The sequence below is a fragment of the Larus michahellis genome, chromosome 2, assembly GCF_964199755.1.
Source record: "Larus michahellis chromosome 2, bLarMic1.1, whole genome shotgun sequence".
In the NCBI taxonomy this organism is placed as follows: domain Eukaryota; kingdom Metazoa; phylum Chordata; class Aves; order Charadriiformes; family Laridae; genus Larus; species Larus michahellis.
Window position 1 is genome coordinate 48932438 of NC_133897.1, and position 16879 is coordinate 48949316.

The 16879-nt window shown below is 43.2% G+C and overlaps 1 protein-coding gene and 1 non-coding gene across 3 annotated transcripts in view; one reads left to right on the forward strand and one right to left on the reverse strand.

Annotated features, from left to right (window-relative positions):
• The window catches only part of SACM1L (SAC1 like phosphatidylinositide phosphatase), a 31926-nt gene extending 19004 nt beyond the window's left edge, over positions 1 to 12922 (reverse strand). For both annotated transcript variants that reach the window (XR_012585546.1, XM_074575223.1), the window contains exons 1-3: positions 12737 to 12922; positions 3866 to 3963; positions 2183 to 2257 (exon numbers count right to left, since the gene is read on the reverse strand). Coding sequence is in view for 1 of the 2 variants with exons in the window: in XM_074575223.1 (XP_074431324.1) it covers positions 2183 to 2257; positions 3866 to 3963; positions 12737 to 12789 (226 nt within the window). In the remaining variant the exon portion in view is untranslated. The remainder of the gene's footprint in view (positions 1 to 2182; positions 2258 to 3865; positions 3964 to 12736) is intronic.
• Positions 12923 to 13245: 323 nt separating this feature from the next.
• Positions 13246 to 13318, forward strand: TRNAR-ACG (transfer RNA arginine (anticodon ACG)). Its single transcript has one exon. It is a non-coding gene; the product is annotated as a tRNA-Arg (tRNA).
• Positions 13319 to 16879: the final 3561 nt, after the last annotated feature.

Genomic DNA, 16879 nt, shown 5'->3' on the forward strand with positions numbered 1-16879 from the left:
ACATGAAAGGGAAGCATGCTTCAGAATCTAAAAAGCCTATTCATCTTATCATGGAAAAAAATATATATCCTAATAGGTTCAAAATGGAGCAAAGAGAATGGGATTTCTCTTAAATTAAGATGGGAAGTTTGCTGTTTTACTGGTTGCATAAGTAACAAAGCAAAAAAACCATTGTTATAACAGTTCACTCAAAGCAATTAATTTACAGTTGTTGGTAAACACAACATAGCCTTATTTCCAAGCCTATCGCATTTCAGCACCATCTTGCTTTTGAACAAAAAGGTTACTTTATTAAATTGGATATTGATGGAGAAGCGTCTCATCTACATCTTATAACCATTAAATGCTTATTTAACACTTTAATAAAGTGTTTAAGAGAACAATGAGCAGGCCATGCAGAAGTATAGAACCACAAGTCTAGTACATTTTTTTACTAAAGCATTCAAAGAAGTATAAATGCCAAAGCAGAATAGTTTGCGTTGTGTGCAGTAAGTTTACCCATTATTTGTATTTACTGCTATACCTAGATACACACCAAGTGTTAATGGACAGGTGAATTATTATATCAGGTTGTCTATATAGTTAGTCAAAGAACAGGTACCACCCCCACTTTTTTTTTTTTTACCTCTGCAGCTCTAGTGTTATACCTTTTATTTGGGCGGAATATTCAAGCACTTAAGAATGCTCTAGCGTGTTTGCATCTCAAGTTATAAGTACTGCTTTTGGTTGGTATGTCAGAAGCATCCAGATACCTTATAAATACAGCACATTACATCCACAACTATACCAAAGACGCTGCACAAATAGATACATTTAATCTGGCACTAATTTTCAATATTGTCTTTTCCTATTTGAGTATGCAACCTTCTGTTTAGATTTCAGAGCTTCGAATATTACTTCAGCAAATTTTTCTCCCTAATACTGTAACAGGCAAAGAATATTTATGCTTTTAAAGACGCTGCTTTGCTAGATATGAAACCACTTTTACAGTTAACAGATAACAGTGGACTGCCTAACAACACTTAGCTAAACATTTACTTTAACTGATACCATCTGTAGTTTAACAGCTGTCTACTAACAATCAGTGCAAAGCTTTGGGGGGTGGAAAGAAAAAAAATCTCAGGCTATTAGAAGTTACATACTTCTATATTTTATATAATATTCAGTCAGATAAATGAAATTCATTACCAAGCCTGTAAGTTGTGAAAATTCCCCTTTGGGGCAGTTCAGTTTTAAAACAGCGAGGGCTTGTCAAGCACTTAGGACAGAGGTGTCCATTACATTGCTCTTACTCTGCAAGATCCACAATTCTTTAGAATATGTGCATATAAAGTTCAGTAGTTTAAGATCTTTTTAGAAGTTACTGCATTTAACACAATGATACTTTGCTTCAATTGACAATACTGCAGTGAGTGAACTTAAATTCTTTCTACATATAGAGACTTTTATTCAGTATGTGTGCTCCTTATTACGTCATTTTTCAGACTACATTAGTCTCAAAGTCTAATAAAAGTCTACCCACAAAAGATGTTTTGAATAGCAACACTTACTTTCCTGGAAGCTTAGGCCTTATGCATCAGGTTTATTTGTGGCAATGACTGTTTAGATCTGAACACTGCTGAGATACTTAAAAAAGCAAACAGCTTATTCTTACCTTATCCTACAACTCCTTAAAATTTAGAATTGTTCCAGCCTGTCCCTTTTCTTTCAATGTGAAGTTTTCTTTGTAGGATAGTTGGAACACAATCATTACATGAACAGCTACATGCCCTAGTCTATTACCCTGTCACACTCAGTTATTTGTGTACCAAGCTTATTGATTTAAAGTCAAACTTCACAACCCAATATTCGACTGTTGCATCAAATCCCGCAGCTAAGATTAAAACAGTTATGAAGAGTAAGTAGATTAAATTCTTCACACACATTTGAAATGCATTCCTTAAAACTCAACTAGGTGTCAGTTAGCCCTGCCTTTAGAGCAGCTACAGGTTTAAGAGGTAAATCAACATTCATGATAAACTATATTTGGATACCTCCATCCAGTAGCAGCCACAAGGAAAGCCCATCATACTGAGGAAAGCATAGCCTCAGATACTTACAAAAGCTATTTTTGTCTTTAAAGCTTCTTTAGCAATATATTTTGCTTAAGTATTTCTAAAAAGCACAGTTCCATTTTCCTTACCTGCCACCAATCGGATCGTTCCCAAAATACCATATATAGGCCTTGTAACAGCTGAAGGGGGAACATCTTTCTTAACTAAAAAGCAGAAGAAAAAACATCAGAATTTCAGGCTGCTTCTTTCATTACTATTCTGGAAAACTATTAAACCAGGTTTGTCAAAGCTTCATGGTCAAATCTCAAGTTTTCCTAGAGTCTGAAGTATAAGCAGCAATGCATCAGAATTTCAAAGCCTCATGCAGTGTATGGGGGAAGGATGTGAAAGTATTCTGACCCCATTTATCGTGTTGTTTAATCAAAATAGTCATTCAATTGAATAAATTCAAGCTCATTTACACGATAGTATAGCAAGTAGACTCCTCAATAATGTATTGTCCTGCCAGCTTTGGGAAACTTTTTGTTTTGAAGCCATCAAGACATCAAGGACAAGCAAACCATAAATGCTTGTGCCTCCCACTTTTCACTGCTTCTTCTGAGCCTCAGCCTATTTCCATTTCAGAAGACCTAGTTTACTTTTTGGTTTATCTCTGCAAAGCTAACAGCAGCATAGATGCGGCAATGGATACAGTATTTCAAACAATATACTAAGAGATCCAAAAGGTATCCAAATATCAATTAGAAGCCCTAGCATGTTAAGCTTTCATCTATCCACATTTCTAAAATAGCAGAAGGGATACTGGAGAAGTTAAAAAAAAAAAAAGAGGCCTCTGAAACACCTACACCAGAGTTAGGCGTTTTCCCAGAACTTGGAGAACAGAGAAAGATAGCTCTTGATTTTTCCTTAGCTTTAAAAGCCTTGAAGATTCATCTGATAAAACACCAGTAATGAGGACTGATGAAGACTAACAAATTACTTGGGACAGCTATCTTCAGTTTTGAAGGGACAACTTTGAAGGAGAAATTGAAATATTATACTAAAACACCAAAATTATCAGTGAGATGGGCGCACTGCTGTTACATGAGGTATACAACAGACTTAATAAAAGGAAGAGAATGACTGCTTTTATATTAGCATTAGCATTTCTGTCTGTTTAGAGATTAGTAATATTGAGGTACAAAGTCCTAAGGTATCAAAAGGGAAGTCACACATGGCCTTCATTTCATGTTGTCATTTAATGCAAGTTCTTTGATTGTTTTTATGCGTTAGTTTCACATTCTTAAAAAAATTAAACTAAAATTTTGGAAGACCTCAGCATTGGTATGCTTAAGACTACTTGCACTGACATTTGAATCCAGATTTGCAACAGAACTAGACTTACAGTGAGGGTTTTTTTTAGTGTTCTTGTTTCTAGAGGCTTTATGAAAATTCAGGTTTCAGTATTACATAAAGGAGCACTGAGACAGTTCACCAAAAGCTGCAGAAGCCCAGGGTTCAACCCTTCCCGTATTTAATCTTGGACTTGTAGCACCAATCCCAATTATCTTGGATGAGTCAGTTTTACTGTTGTGATGCACAGTCTTACCAAAAACAGGCAAGCATTATCACCCTGGTTACCCACGGCGAGAAGGCATTTCAAACACAGTTCTTTGCAGGACAGAACAAAACCCACTATCTTAAAACAGTAACTGAATATAAAAACAATTCTTCCAGTATCAATTTAAGGTTCTGAAGGTCTTCCGGGAGTGCCTAGAGTAAAATAATAGACAAAAGAGGCCTATATTGAGAAATACTGGTGAGGAGAATACCTGTGAGAGTGACTTCCGTGGAGACTCTATCAATAGCAAGCACATCATCTGCTCCGTCATCACAAGCTTCCACATAGAATTTCTCTGGCGTTATATGCCTTTAAGAGAATGGACAGGAAAAAGGAATTTGTTTAGCAACACAAATGGTTTGTTTATTTATATTTAAGCTCTTCACCAGGTGAAGATAGAGCAATCTTAAACCTTATTTCAGCTGCAAAACCAGAATTCTCACTGGATTACTTTCCAACAGCCACCAATGTTGACAGTGCATAAAAAGCAAATCAAACTAATTAGTTACTGCAAAATACATCACTTGTTTAATAATCTTAATTACTATTTAATACTGAAAGTTAAAGACATGAAAGTGAATTTGTGGACACACATAGTGGTCCACTATATAATTCATGTAAGTTTGAACTACATCACTTAGAAATCTGATAAGCCAAAACCAAACTTCAAAATAAAAAGGTTTAAAAGGTTTTTTTTTTTAAATGAAACACTTTCTAATATGTCAGAAACAAAAGCACCACATCCCTGATGCAAGTCAAGTAAACACAAAAGTTATGTCCAAAGTGATAAACACACCTGTTTCACATTAAAGTGTTCCAATATTGTTAAGAATCCACTACAGGAAAAAAAATAACCAAAACCCAGAAGTGTTTAAAGTCACACACTAGTTTATTGAAGCAGATGTCTCAACATTACCCTTCCCCAGATTTGTTAGCCAGGTCTATATGACACACATGAGGTAGCCTGTATCCTCACCATCAGGCATATTAGGTAAGTCACACATCCTGCAGACTCATACCCATCTTTCCTTCAGATAAACCGTATACAGTACAACGCTAGCCATAAAATTAAACAGTTTTCAGAAACGTTCCTTAAAAGACACCTGTTGAGATACTTGCAAGAAGCCGGACATGTTACACCATGCAACAATATAAGAGTTATGGAGCAATGACTTGTAGTTGTACATAGGAAATACTAAAACAACCCCAAACACTCTTGAACTTCTGTTCTTAACTCTCATAATGATTTTTCTTAGTTTAAGGCTTGACAAGACTAGGGGTCAGAGTTTTAAACATCTTGTTCTGGAAACTTATTCTACAGGATAGATATTTTTAGACTCCTTCTCCCTAAATAGATCTTGCATTTCTTCACATCTTTTGTATTTTTTTTAATCCTTCAGAAGGCTGAATCAGAATCCTAATTAGATCAGGAGAGCCCTTTGAAAGAGGTCTAGAAGACCTCTTTTAACATGTCTTAACACCCCACCTTCCACCCACTAAAAGCAAGGCCAACTTCAAAAGTTTACCCAACTTCAAAGTTAAAGCCTATTTCTTACGGTGTGTTTTGACTCTCCCCAAGGATGGTGGTTCTGCAACCTCTCTGGGCAATTAGAGGAAAGCCAGAGGAGACCAAATGCTTAACTGAACTGAAAAAAAAAACCCAAAACCATAACACAACAACAAACTGTAAAGCAATCAATAGTTAACTGTTCATCAGGTAATTTAACTTCTTTAAAGGAAAATTAGCCTACAGGTCCTAAAATGGGAAACACATCAGCAGTATTCCCTTTGTAAATCAGCCTTCTTAATCTTTCATGTACTTATATGAAATGCTTTATCTTTGAAACAAAAAACATCAGAGTAAGAAATACAAATATGCAATTTGTTGAACACTGAAGCTTTAAAACCCGTACTTTCCTTTTATTGCTTCTGGTTTTGATGAAGTGCACATGTGCACATCTGACTCTTTAAAGGGGGTTTCATAGCAATCATGGGAGCTGTTTTTACAGTGAAGAGCAAACAAACTTACACAGACAGAAGAGGCAAGCCAAGCTTAAGGACATCTTATAAACCCTGAATTTGTTAAAGAATTTAAAAAGAAATCAGGATATACTATTTCAGGTGCAGTCAGAAACCTATTGCAGTTGGCAGGAGACAGTAGTAGACATTTTTTCCACAACAGAAAGCTGCAGCTACTTCACTTCCATTGGTTTTGTTGAACAATCAGCTTTTTCTGGGAGGTCAGCTGACACACAAGACTGCAGCTAAAAAAAACTGGGAAAAAGACACTGCAAAGTTTAGTAATGGACCTGTTATGCCTTTGAGATGAGATGCCCATGAGATGCTTATGCTCTCTTACTCACCCATCTTAGGCAAAATAAATTGAAAAAAAAAATCTTTTAACATAGCAGCTTATAGTCCTGAAGTGTCCAAAGTACTCAAAACAATAGTCTCAGTTTTTGAATACTCTGTATAAAGAACACAACATAGACCATACAGATCACAAACGAACATTTCCATCCATGATCAGTATTAATGAAATGAGCAGCTTTTAAAAAAGTGCAACACGGGCATGACCGTATTATATTCTCAGCATTGAGAATCACTTGCATATTAGTCAAAGCCTGTTTTCAAACAACTGAGAAGAGGCTTACGGGTGTAGAATATTTGTCAGTTAAACAAATTTTCTATTTACTACACTCAAGAATAATAATTTCTCCCTGAAGAACATGAAGTCTTTTACCCTCATCATCCACGAGCTAAGAAAAAAATAAGAGAATTAAGGCTGCCAGTGCAAATTATGCTTAGCCTCTCAATATGTCATATGCCCTGCTTCGCTAGATCAGCCCCCACCATTTCTCTTTCAAATCCTTGCCCGTATTTTGTCTCCTGCCATTACCTTTTTAAGTTTTTTTTTAATCTCCTTTATCTCCTCTTACGCAATTCCTGTATGTGTCTATCTTTGCTTAAACTATGTTCTACCCTCAACACACACAGAAAAGAAAACTTAGCAATCAAAATCCTCCTTCCTACTGTCCTCGCAAAGATAGATTTGGTGACAAAAGTGTCACAGAGAACACAAGACGAGTGACCCCTTTTTTCAGTTCAGTGGAACAAACTGGCTCTAGGTTTCCAGAGGGTGTCAAGAGGATGAGGCCAGACTTTTCAGTGATGCCCAGCAATAGGACAAGGGGCCATGGACACAAACTGGAACACAGGCAGTGCCAGGTGAACGTAAGGAAGAACTCCTTTACTTTGAGGATGGCAGAGCACTGGAACAGGCTGCCCAGAGGGCTGGTGGAGTCTCCTTCTTTGGAGAGACTCAAAACCACCTGGATGTGATCCTGTACAACCTGCTCTAGGTGAACCTGCTTTAGCAGGGGGGGTTGGACTAGATGATCTCCAGAGGTCCCTTCCAACCCCTACCATTGTATAATTCAGCAGACTATGCATCACACTGGAACAGTCTTGGCATCGACTGTTTTGAAGCATCGATTGCTCTTGTTTTGGAAGTCTTTTGCGGGGAGCAGGAGGGAATCAGGTTGCCAGTCTATGAAGTTGAGAGAACTTAAACAAGTACTTCTCAGTTGGGATCACCATTAAAGTCTGCCTAAGTACAAGTGCACAACAAAAACTGAAAAGCCCAATGCCCTGCAAAACATTAAATCATTGTTTCAAAAGAAACGGGAGAATTTGTGCTCTTCAAAGTTTTTAACAGCAAGATGATTCACTTAGTCATTGCTTGATTTGTGTAAATAGTTTAAAGTTTTCTAAAATAAATATAGTTGAAGAAGCCAAGACTCAAAAAGGATTCAGCCTGTCATGGTCTGGACACATACCAGGAAATAGCCCAAATGGCTATTTACAAATTTACCAATTACCAAGACTAGGCTAGTAGGCTTATTCTTGTTTAGATGACATTTTCAATCATAAGATTGCTGTAACTAAGATGATCACCTCCCATTTCTCTTTCAGGAAGGACGCAAGAACGGTTGTTTTCCACAGAATCTACTCAGAATCCAAGTTTGTATGTCTACCACCAGTTTAGAAAGGGAACACACAAACTTATTTTACTGATCTGAGAAGATATTAAAACACTGGAAGAAGGATTGTTCACAATGATTAGGAACCTGCAGACAGGTTAATTCTGTTCCTTTAATGAAGTAAGGAACTGATAAGAGTCCAAGTGCTAGTATTATAAGAAAAATAATTAAAACACCAGTATTTTCTAGAAGGCCATAATCTCTGTAGTTTCTTTTGAAACTAGTTTTCATACACCAGGTTATATTCTGCTTTTGTATAACCTTCGTATTTATTTGACATTGGAGCCTGCCTTGTCCTTAGCTACATTGTCACTACTGTCTATAACCATCCAAAACATTAAGAACTTTTAACACTAATATCTTGCTTCCATTACAGCACATAGAACTTCCACAAAATCTGAGTTCCTCCTATTTACTTTTTTTTTTTTAAACCTGATCACTGTTATCATGGACTATTTCTCAGTGTTACTAAAGAACAAAGGGAGCGATAAATGGCAACAGCTGCCATCGACAGCATAACTCATGGTACTGAAGAAAAGGGAAGACACTGAAACACTGCAGCCACCAAACTCAAGTATTACTGAAAGGTGACTTGGATCTCATTTTGAAAGTCTTCTCCGACTGAAACTGTGGCGATTGCTACCAAGAGATAAAGCAACTCATTCAGTAGATTTCATCCCTACAATTCAAAGTTGAAAAAGGTTATCTGCAAGTGATTTGAAAGATGACCTAGAAGGAAAATACAGCACAGTGACACACCATTATGAAGCAGAAAGAAAATTCAGTGGGAGTCTCACTAAAAATTAAGCGTTTTGATTTTCTAGTTTCTTTAGTTCAGGCACTACCACTCTTGTGAAATCATTCTGGTCATTGACATAAATAAGTACACCTAGTAGTATAGTAAAACAAGAGAAAACCAAATGTCTCTATTGAAGTTAGTCCCCACACTCTCCAAAACTCGGCTAAGTACTGTGATGCAACGTACATTTTTAAGATGCAAGAGGCATTTTTAACACTATTCAATATGGGCCTGAGAAGAGGCAAAATGGACAAGAGCATCTATGACCAGCTATAACCTGAATGAGAGCTAACTGTATCTCATATTTCTGTAGCAATCAAGTCATGCTTTGAGTAAAAGATTTTGAGTGTCTGAACAAGGCTGGTGTTAAGTCAAGAGTGGCATTCCTCCGAAACTTTCTGAAAGTTCCTACAAAAGCAAAGATACTTTGAAATTACCTTAAAGCAGGAAGTTTCAGGTTTTGTGGGTTTTTTTTCTTCTTAGCTTCTTATATTACAAAAGATTCTCTATTCTACATTGAATTCAGGTTTACCCTATCCTTATGCTTCACAAGAAATTAACAGGAAGTAATCCTACCTCAAAACCCTTAAGCTACATCTCAGGACTTAAAAACATCTTCCACTTTTTTAACTGTCTACTTTCATGGATCTCTTTTTAAAGACATTGCCTTCTCTTTTTAAGCCACTAATCAAAACAAGAGTTGTCCTATTTAATGATCTAAGGTAAAAGGCTGCCTTACAAAAGAAAGTGTTGATTCCCAACAAGGAAGAAAACCCCAAAACATTGCTTGCTTATACCATGTATAAAGTCAGCTTAATTGACAGTTAAGTGAGACAGTTTTTAGTCTGTATATTTGTTGTGAAGTTTCACTTCATTAGTTATATTATAAAGCAGCGCTGTACATCATGAGAATGATGCAGGGTTGCATCCCACATTTTAGTTAGGCAAATTTTACAGGTGAGAATATTCCTGTGTTCAGATACAGCATGAAAGAGACCCCGTTGTGCTCTAATGGCAACTAAAGATAGTACTTCACTCAATATCACTTAAGCCTTCTAGGCCTCAACGGCCAAACCCTTACTTCAGTAATTGATTATTTCACCATAAATACTTAACATTGCTCTAATGCAGGAAACTATTTGATGTCAGCCTCTAAATACTGTAATAAAGCAAGCCAAAAGCACATCCTGTACTGCGCAGCAATGCATTTGCTGTACTCAAGGTACCAAAGTGGTCTGCAGTGAGATATAGGAAAGACATTAGTACATGCACGCAGAGCCCCAAGAGCGTGTTAAGTAACAGTGCTAACACAATGATGGTTTCAACACTCCAGAGATTCCAGATTTTCTAGGTGAGCAGGTGTGCTAATTATACATCTACAATAAATATTACTCCTCAAGCAGAAACAGCTCAAGGAACTGGAACATCTCCCATGGAGCAGCAGTTGTTGCAGGGAAGAGAAAGGGAGTATAATCCCAGTATTAAAAAAACACAAATGGAAATACCATTTATAAACAAAAAAGAGGTACGTATTAAAAGCATAGCTTCATAATAACTATTTCCAGTTAAGTTTCACTTAAGATGACGTGATTTACTACTGCGTGAGTTAATGCCCTCCTCAACCAACATCCCTGAGCTTCACCATGACAGCCACTAAGATTAAGCAGGGGGGGGGGAAAAAGGATGTGTAGCTGTTCTTTCTAGAATTATTATCCAAACACTGAAAACTGTTTAGAAAACAAGCAAAAAGTTATTTTAAGTGAGCCAAAACAACAACCAGGATTCTCTCGATTCTGCAGACAGTTTTACCAATCAGTTTTTATTGATTAATTGGACTGGTAGCTTCACTACTATCCACTAGCTTGCTACCTGAAACAGCTGTTTGATTTTTACAGTTTATTCCTAAGGCTACAACAGGAAGTTAAATAAGTACAGCAGTGATACAGATGACAGCTATGGATAGCAGTTTTCAGGTTAATGATTTTCCCCAGTAACTGTTGGTGTGACTCAACTAGTTCCAACAGTAGCACAGACACTAGACATCAGCATTTTTGTGGGTATCCCCTGAACTTGACTGATGACCCTGGTCAAGGCACAAAGGATTTGCGTCACTACTTTTGATAACATGAGAAACTGAAGAGGTTTGCATTCAGAGCTAGAACCTGCAATTGGATGTACACAAGGGGACCCCCTAGAGTACTACAATCAGTGAAGCTCTATACAGGGCCACCAGACTACCCAGAAGAGGTGCAGTTGCAAAATCTGACCTTTCCATAGTGAGAATGAGAAGTCAGTTAAAAAAAAACAAACCAAAAAGAACACCAAGAAAACCCACAAGACAGAACCAAAACACTGTTACTACTAAATTCCTGAACTGAAGTCTAACATGGATTTCTCAGAAGAACATTCTCCTTTGACCTTACCAATCTAATAAACTTGGCTCATCACCCAAGTTATGGCCCTATATCTTAAAATGCTTGGTAGAAAGTCTGCAGGCATTACTACAGCTTGGTGTAGTTGTAGTTCAAACTTAGCAAAAAAGCTAATTTTTCAGAACAGAAAACAGTTCTGTTTTCAAGTTTATGAAAAAACTCACATTAAACTACCTTTGACATAGCCTTGTTCTAAAAAGATCAAAACTTACTTTTAGTCAAGATTAAACTTTAAATGAGAGAATTCTTTACTAGCCTGTGTCCAGAAGAAAGCTTTTACTTAAAAAAAAAATTCTCAGTAAGAAGGACTGTGTACTACAAGCCATAGAACTGCTACTCATAAAACTCACCTTATCTCCTCTGCAGGCAAAAAGATCACAAGTTCAGCTTAAAGAAAGACAAACATCGTTTAGGTGACAAGAGGGAAGGGGGGGGGGGGGGGGGGAAGCTTTCTGCCAAATAAGCAAGTCTTTCAGCCATCACTGATGATCTTACTTTTCAGTAATACTCCATTATCTCAGGTGTCTATATATCCTTACATAGCTACCTAATCAAAATAAGGAAAGAAGCCCAGTGATTTTTAAACATGTAACAGCATTACGACAAACTGCTTATACAGACGCCTAAGAAAGATCCAAGTATGTTTGCTCTGAATCCAAAAGATGACTGTCAAATGAAATTTAACAGAGCATTAAGTACAGTTAAATCAGGCTTAAAAATCACTTTCAGATACTGCTGCCTGAAAATGGCACCAGTAACTCAATTACACAGCTTCAAGCTAATATTTAGAGGTCAAAAGCCTGGGAACGCCTTTAGGACACACAAGGACGTTTCACTGCTGGCTTCAGACAGCCTCGAAGAGTCTCATGCTCAGGGTAATTTTTCTCGGGAGTTCGCACCGGCCAGTGTGAGGGCTTATAATGGAAACGCCTCTTCAGTTTTAACTTTGTATTCCTTCGGTTATGCAACTTCTTTCGCTGTACAAAAGGCGGAAAGCAAACATCTGGCATATACCAGTTCAAAGGGTTACAGTCTCCCCTTTGTTTTAGCGAAGAAATTACACCAGGAGGTCTGAAGGACTTATTTGGAAAGTCCCGGGAGAGTCCCAAAAAGTTCAAAATCGTTAACTGGCACCAAAACCACCACACAAAAAACCTGTGCCACGAAGGACTGACGGGCAAGTACGCTTCGTGAGCCTTCTGTCTTGGGCGAGTCACATCGCCTATACATTGCATTGCTTTACATGACATTATGCTTTACATTAGCGTCACTACTCGGGTTTCCACGAGAGTCGCCTACAAGGAGAGGGGAAGGCAGCCGAGGCTCCCCCGCTCCCTGCGCCGCCTCCCCTTCACGGGCCCGCGGCCACCCCGGCCCCGGCGGGGCAGAGCAGCCGCCGTCTCGGCCCGGCGCGCTGGGGCAGGCGCGGAAAAGACCCGCACGCATCGGCCCCCCCACCCCAGCGGGGAAGGGCCACGGCCACGCCAACCGCCGGCAGCGCTTCCACCCGCGGCTGCGCTACCGGAGGGACGCCGAAAGGGGGATCCGATCCGCGCCCGCGGCCACAGTCCTCCTCCTCCCTCTCCTCCTCCTTGCCCCAGGCCGAGCCCTCTGCGCTGACCCAGGAAGCCAGCGAGTGGCAGCGAGCCCGGCGCAGCCCGCCGGCCGCCCCCGGGGCCGTGAGGGGAGCGCCAGAGGGGCGGGGGGGAGGGGAGGGGACCGGCGACCATTGCTCCAACGGCCGGCACCACCCCTCCGGCAGGTGACAGAGCCGCGTCCCCCCCACCCCTCTCGGGCGGGTCACTCACAGCTTCAGACTGGCGTAGGCCGCCGCTGCCGCCGTTCCTGCCGCCGCCGCCATTCGTCCCGCTCCGGCTGTCTCCGGCCACCGCCGCCGGCTCCGCTCCGCGCCGCGCCGCTTTGCCCCGCTCCGGCCCGGCCGCTCCCCCCCGGCCTTGAGGGACGGGAGCCCGCGCGGGACAAACCTACTCGGGCACGTTAGCGGGCGCCACAGGGCGGGGCACCGCCTATGGAGGCAGGGAGGCGGGCCTGGGCTGACCCGCCGGCCCCGCGATTGGCTGAGCCACCCCGCTCGAGTCCCGCCCCCGGGCCGCCGCCGAACGGGGGGCGTTCTGACAAAGGCGGTGAGGATTGGCCAGCGCGCGGCTGGGGGGGTAAGCCACGCCCACAGGGAGCGGCCGGGAGGGGTGTCGGCGAGGGGGAGGCTGCATTGGATTGGCTGCCTGCCGCGCGGCGGCCCCGCCCCCGCGCCTGGTCTGTGCTGAACTGCGGGCGGGCAGAGTCATTATACCGAGCAGGGCCAGTGGCGCAATGGATAACGCGTCTGACTACGGATCAGAAGATTCTAGGTTCGACTCCTGGCTGGCTCGGCTGCTCTTTTTTTTTTTTCCCCCCTCCCCTCCAGCCTAAGGGTGCTACCTGCACCCCCTCCGCCTCTGGGCAGCCCCCCCGCTACCGCACAGACCCACGCCGGCCACCATCATGCCCCAAAACGTCAGGGTCCGCCAGGTGCAGGTGCGTGCGGTGCACCCCAGGGTTGGGTGGCATTGCAGGGGGTCATGGCCTTCTGCATGGCCCTTGGCAGGCCACCACCTCAGGGATGGCAGCTGCAGGGGAGGCCGGTGTCCACCTGGGCACCCCCACCTGGGCTGTGGGGGGAGCCCAGCTCTGGGGATTCGCCAGGGACCAGGCCTAGGGGGCCAACTCTTGTCCAGTTTCCCATCAGATCCATCCCCCTGGGCATCATCACCTGGTTTTGGGCAGCTTCTTGCCTCGAGGAGGGGTAACTCCAAAGTAAAATTCCAGGTAATCCTATTTATTCGCTTCATTTCAGCTGGTAGCGCCGTGGTGCTGCTCAGACAGCAAGTACTTCAGCGTCCCGGCCTCAGACACGAGGTGTCGTGGTGGCCGCTTGCAGCGAAGCCCATGAGGGCACCCGCCTCTTGGAACCAGGGGAACTCTCCCGAAAACCCTCCCCACTGTCCTGCTATGAGCCACACAGGATTAATTTCTCTTTCAGTAATTTTACTTTTCGGTAAGGTCCCTTCTAATGCCTGGGAAATCTACACTGACTCTAGTGTCTGAATTTGTGAAAATATTTACTTTATGGCCAGCTATGGTATGCAGGTTTCAAGGTCTCAGTTTTCAAGCCTTGCCAGCTGCAGGGATGAGAAGGGGACCCTGCCACTTGACCCAAGCTGGCCAACAGTATCATTTCATACTATGAACGTCACATTCAATATAAAGTAGAAACTTTGCTGAGGAGTGCTCTCTCTTCCATGATGGCTGTGATTCTGAGAACTTCTTGCCCCAGCATCGGACCCCTGAGCCCTTCCCTTCCTCCCGAAGCCGTAGCGCTCGCAGTGTCCGACATTTGCTGCCCACGGCTGGGAGTGCACAGCTCCTGCTGATAGAATGGGCTGAGCATAGTCCTTGTATATTTTATATTGGTATCGGGATCAATATCGGTTCTTTAGCATTATTTTTAATTATTTAGTATTATTCTATTAAATCTGTTTATATTTCAGCCCTTGGGTTTCCTTGTTTTTCCCAATTCTACTTGCTGGGTGGGGAGGGGTCATCAGGTGAGAGAATAATCATCTAAACAATAAATTGTTGGGGGTTCTTCAACCCGTAACACCCACCAATGTTGCAAAGGAGGCCGCCCTGCTGTGACCAGAGCCTGCTCCTGCCCATAGCACATCCCTCCCCAGCTCCTCACCCTGGGACCAGGGTCTCCCCGGAGGGATGCCAGAGCAGGACGGGCTCAGGCGGGACCGCAGCAAATCCCAGCCGCCTGCGAAAGACTGGAAATCCCTAGTGAACCTCACAAAGAAGGCTTCCCCCCACCAGTCCCTGCTTCAGCTTACGGAGGCAGGGGGAGAGGAGGAAGGCATAAGTTGGGAAATCATTTCACAGCGTGACTCCCTCCCTGTGGACTCTGGGCGATGACGATCATCGTAATTTTAGGAAAGACTTGACACTGAGCACTGTGTTACGGTATTGTCTTTAATCACTGGAATCACAACAGGCCAGCGGCTTCACCCCCTCTGCCAGCCTTCGTTCTTTATAAATATTTAACAGCACAGAAGAAAAGAGGGCTGTGTTCACAGGTGGCTAAGGTTAGTTACACCAGCACAAATCCTAAAATACTCTCTCCCGGAGTTGAGCTTTGAAGGAAACAAACAAAATAATTAGTACCGTTCAGTATCGTTAGCCAGGCTCTGGATTTGCTTTCCGGATACAGAAACCCACAGCCTGCGTGTGTGCGCCCGGGTCCCCGTCTGGCCGTGCACCGCAGACCTGCTGCTGCGCGGGGACCAGGGTGGGTGCCAGCAGGGCTGGGGACTGCAGCCCGGCCATCCCTGCCAAGGGGCATCCTTGTCATCTGCATTCAGGGGCTCTACACCACCTATTTTCACGTGGGGACAGTTTCTTCCCGTCTCTCATCTCGTCTTAGCGGGCTACTGATGCATATTGCCGCACAAGCTTCTGGCTGCCCTGGAAGAAAGCAGGGTGAGGATTTTTATTGCTCAGAAAAGCTTAATTTTGTTTTTCCTTAGGATGGGGGAGCAGCTCTGGGCTCTGTCTGGGCTCACAGCAAGAAGATGTCTGGCCGATCAAGTCCGGTAAGTACACTTAGTGCCACTGCAGCCAGCGAGCGGCAAGGACACAGAAACGGAAAAGAAAAATGAATGCACAAATGCAGTGTGACGAGAGAGGCAAACCGCCCCCCCCAGCTTCTCCCAGTGAGGCGGGCGCTCGGCCTCAGAAGATGGGGGAAGAGGGATGTGTACCTGGCCACAGCCCTTCCCTGCCCGCAGGTACTGACTCCAGAGGTGTTTCTCCAGCAACAAGCCTGGGCCAACTTGTCCTTACATTCACGCGCAGAAGGTTGTTCAAAATGCATCTACAAACACTCGGCACGGGCACAGAGGTGTGAAAGGCGGGTCTCTCGCAGGCAGCGCACACCGCATGTCCCCATGCGCAGACCCGACAGCACACAGGCCGCCAAAAGCAGCCACAGAGCACGCAGCAGAGGACGACATGGGAGGAGCACAGTCCAGACGAGCCTACGCAGATGCACTTCCCCTCAAAACCCTCTGCAAAAAATGCCGAGGAATACAACAAACAAAAGCGAATCCCCTCCACGCCGCCTTCTCCCCTGCTCTCCGTAATCGCCTGCCCTCTTTTCCCTACAGCTACTGTATTTTTTAAGTCACCCCCTTCTTTCCCCACGTACCCCCACTGCTTCAGTACATATTTTTGTTTATTGAACAAAAAAGTTGGCAGTCCGTCTCAGCGATTGTTTCAAGGCAACTTTTTCCACTGCCGCAGACTCATCCTCAGGTATGTCTCATCTGTGATAAAATCGCTCTGCCCTTGATCCAACACTGACCTGCGCGCACACATTGATTTTCACATATGTGCGCGGCCTTTATTGGTTTCAGTGGGACTGCCTGCCTGTGCACTGCACGGTTAATGAGGACGGAGTCCTTCATGCAATTTTCGTAGCAACAGCAGCAGAGTACAAAGCCGCCACTGCATCGACCAGCACCAGGCTGATATTCGGGTAATTTGGAGGATCAGGTCAAAGCATTCAAGTAAGGATGAAGAGTGTATGTCCATTTTCCTTTAAGCAAGGACCCGTTTTTGCTGTTGCTGAAATAGTAAAGTGGTAAAATTTTCAGGGAAGTGCAAAATAGGGACTAAATTCATCAGGAAGCGTGTGCCCGCGATTCGTCCCAGAGCTGTGAACTCACGGGAGGGAGAGGAGGAGGTCGCAGCAGCGCTTACCAACAGACCCGAGTACTGAGATTCAGGCATGCCAACTATTTGCCCAGTGCTAAAAATCAGCACAAGGAGCAAGCACAGGACGATATCGGCTTTCTTCTCTTGGCAGCCAAAGATACCCCTTCCTTTGGAACTGC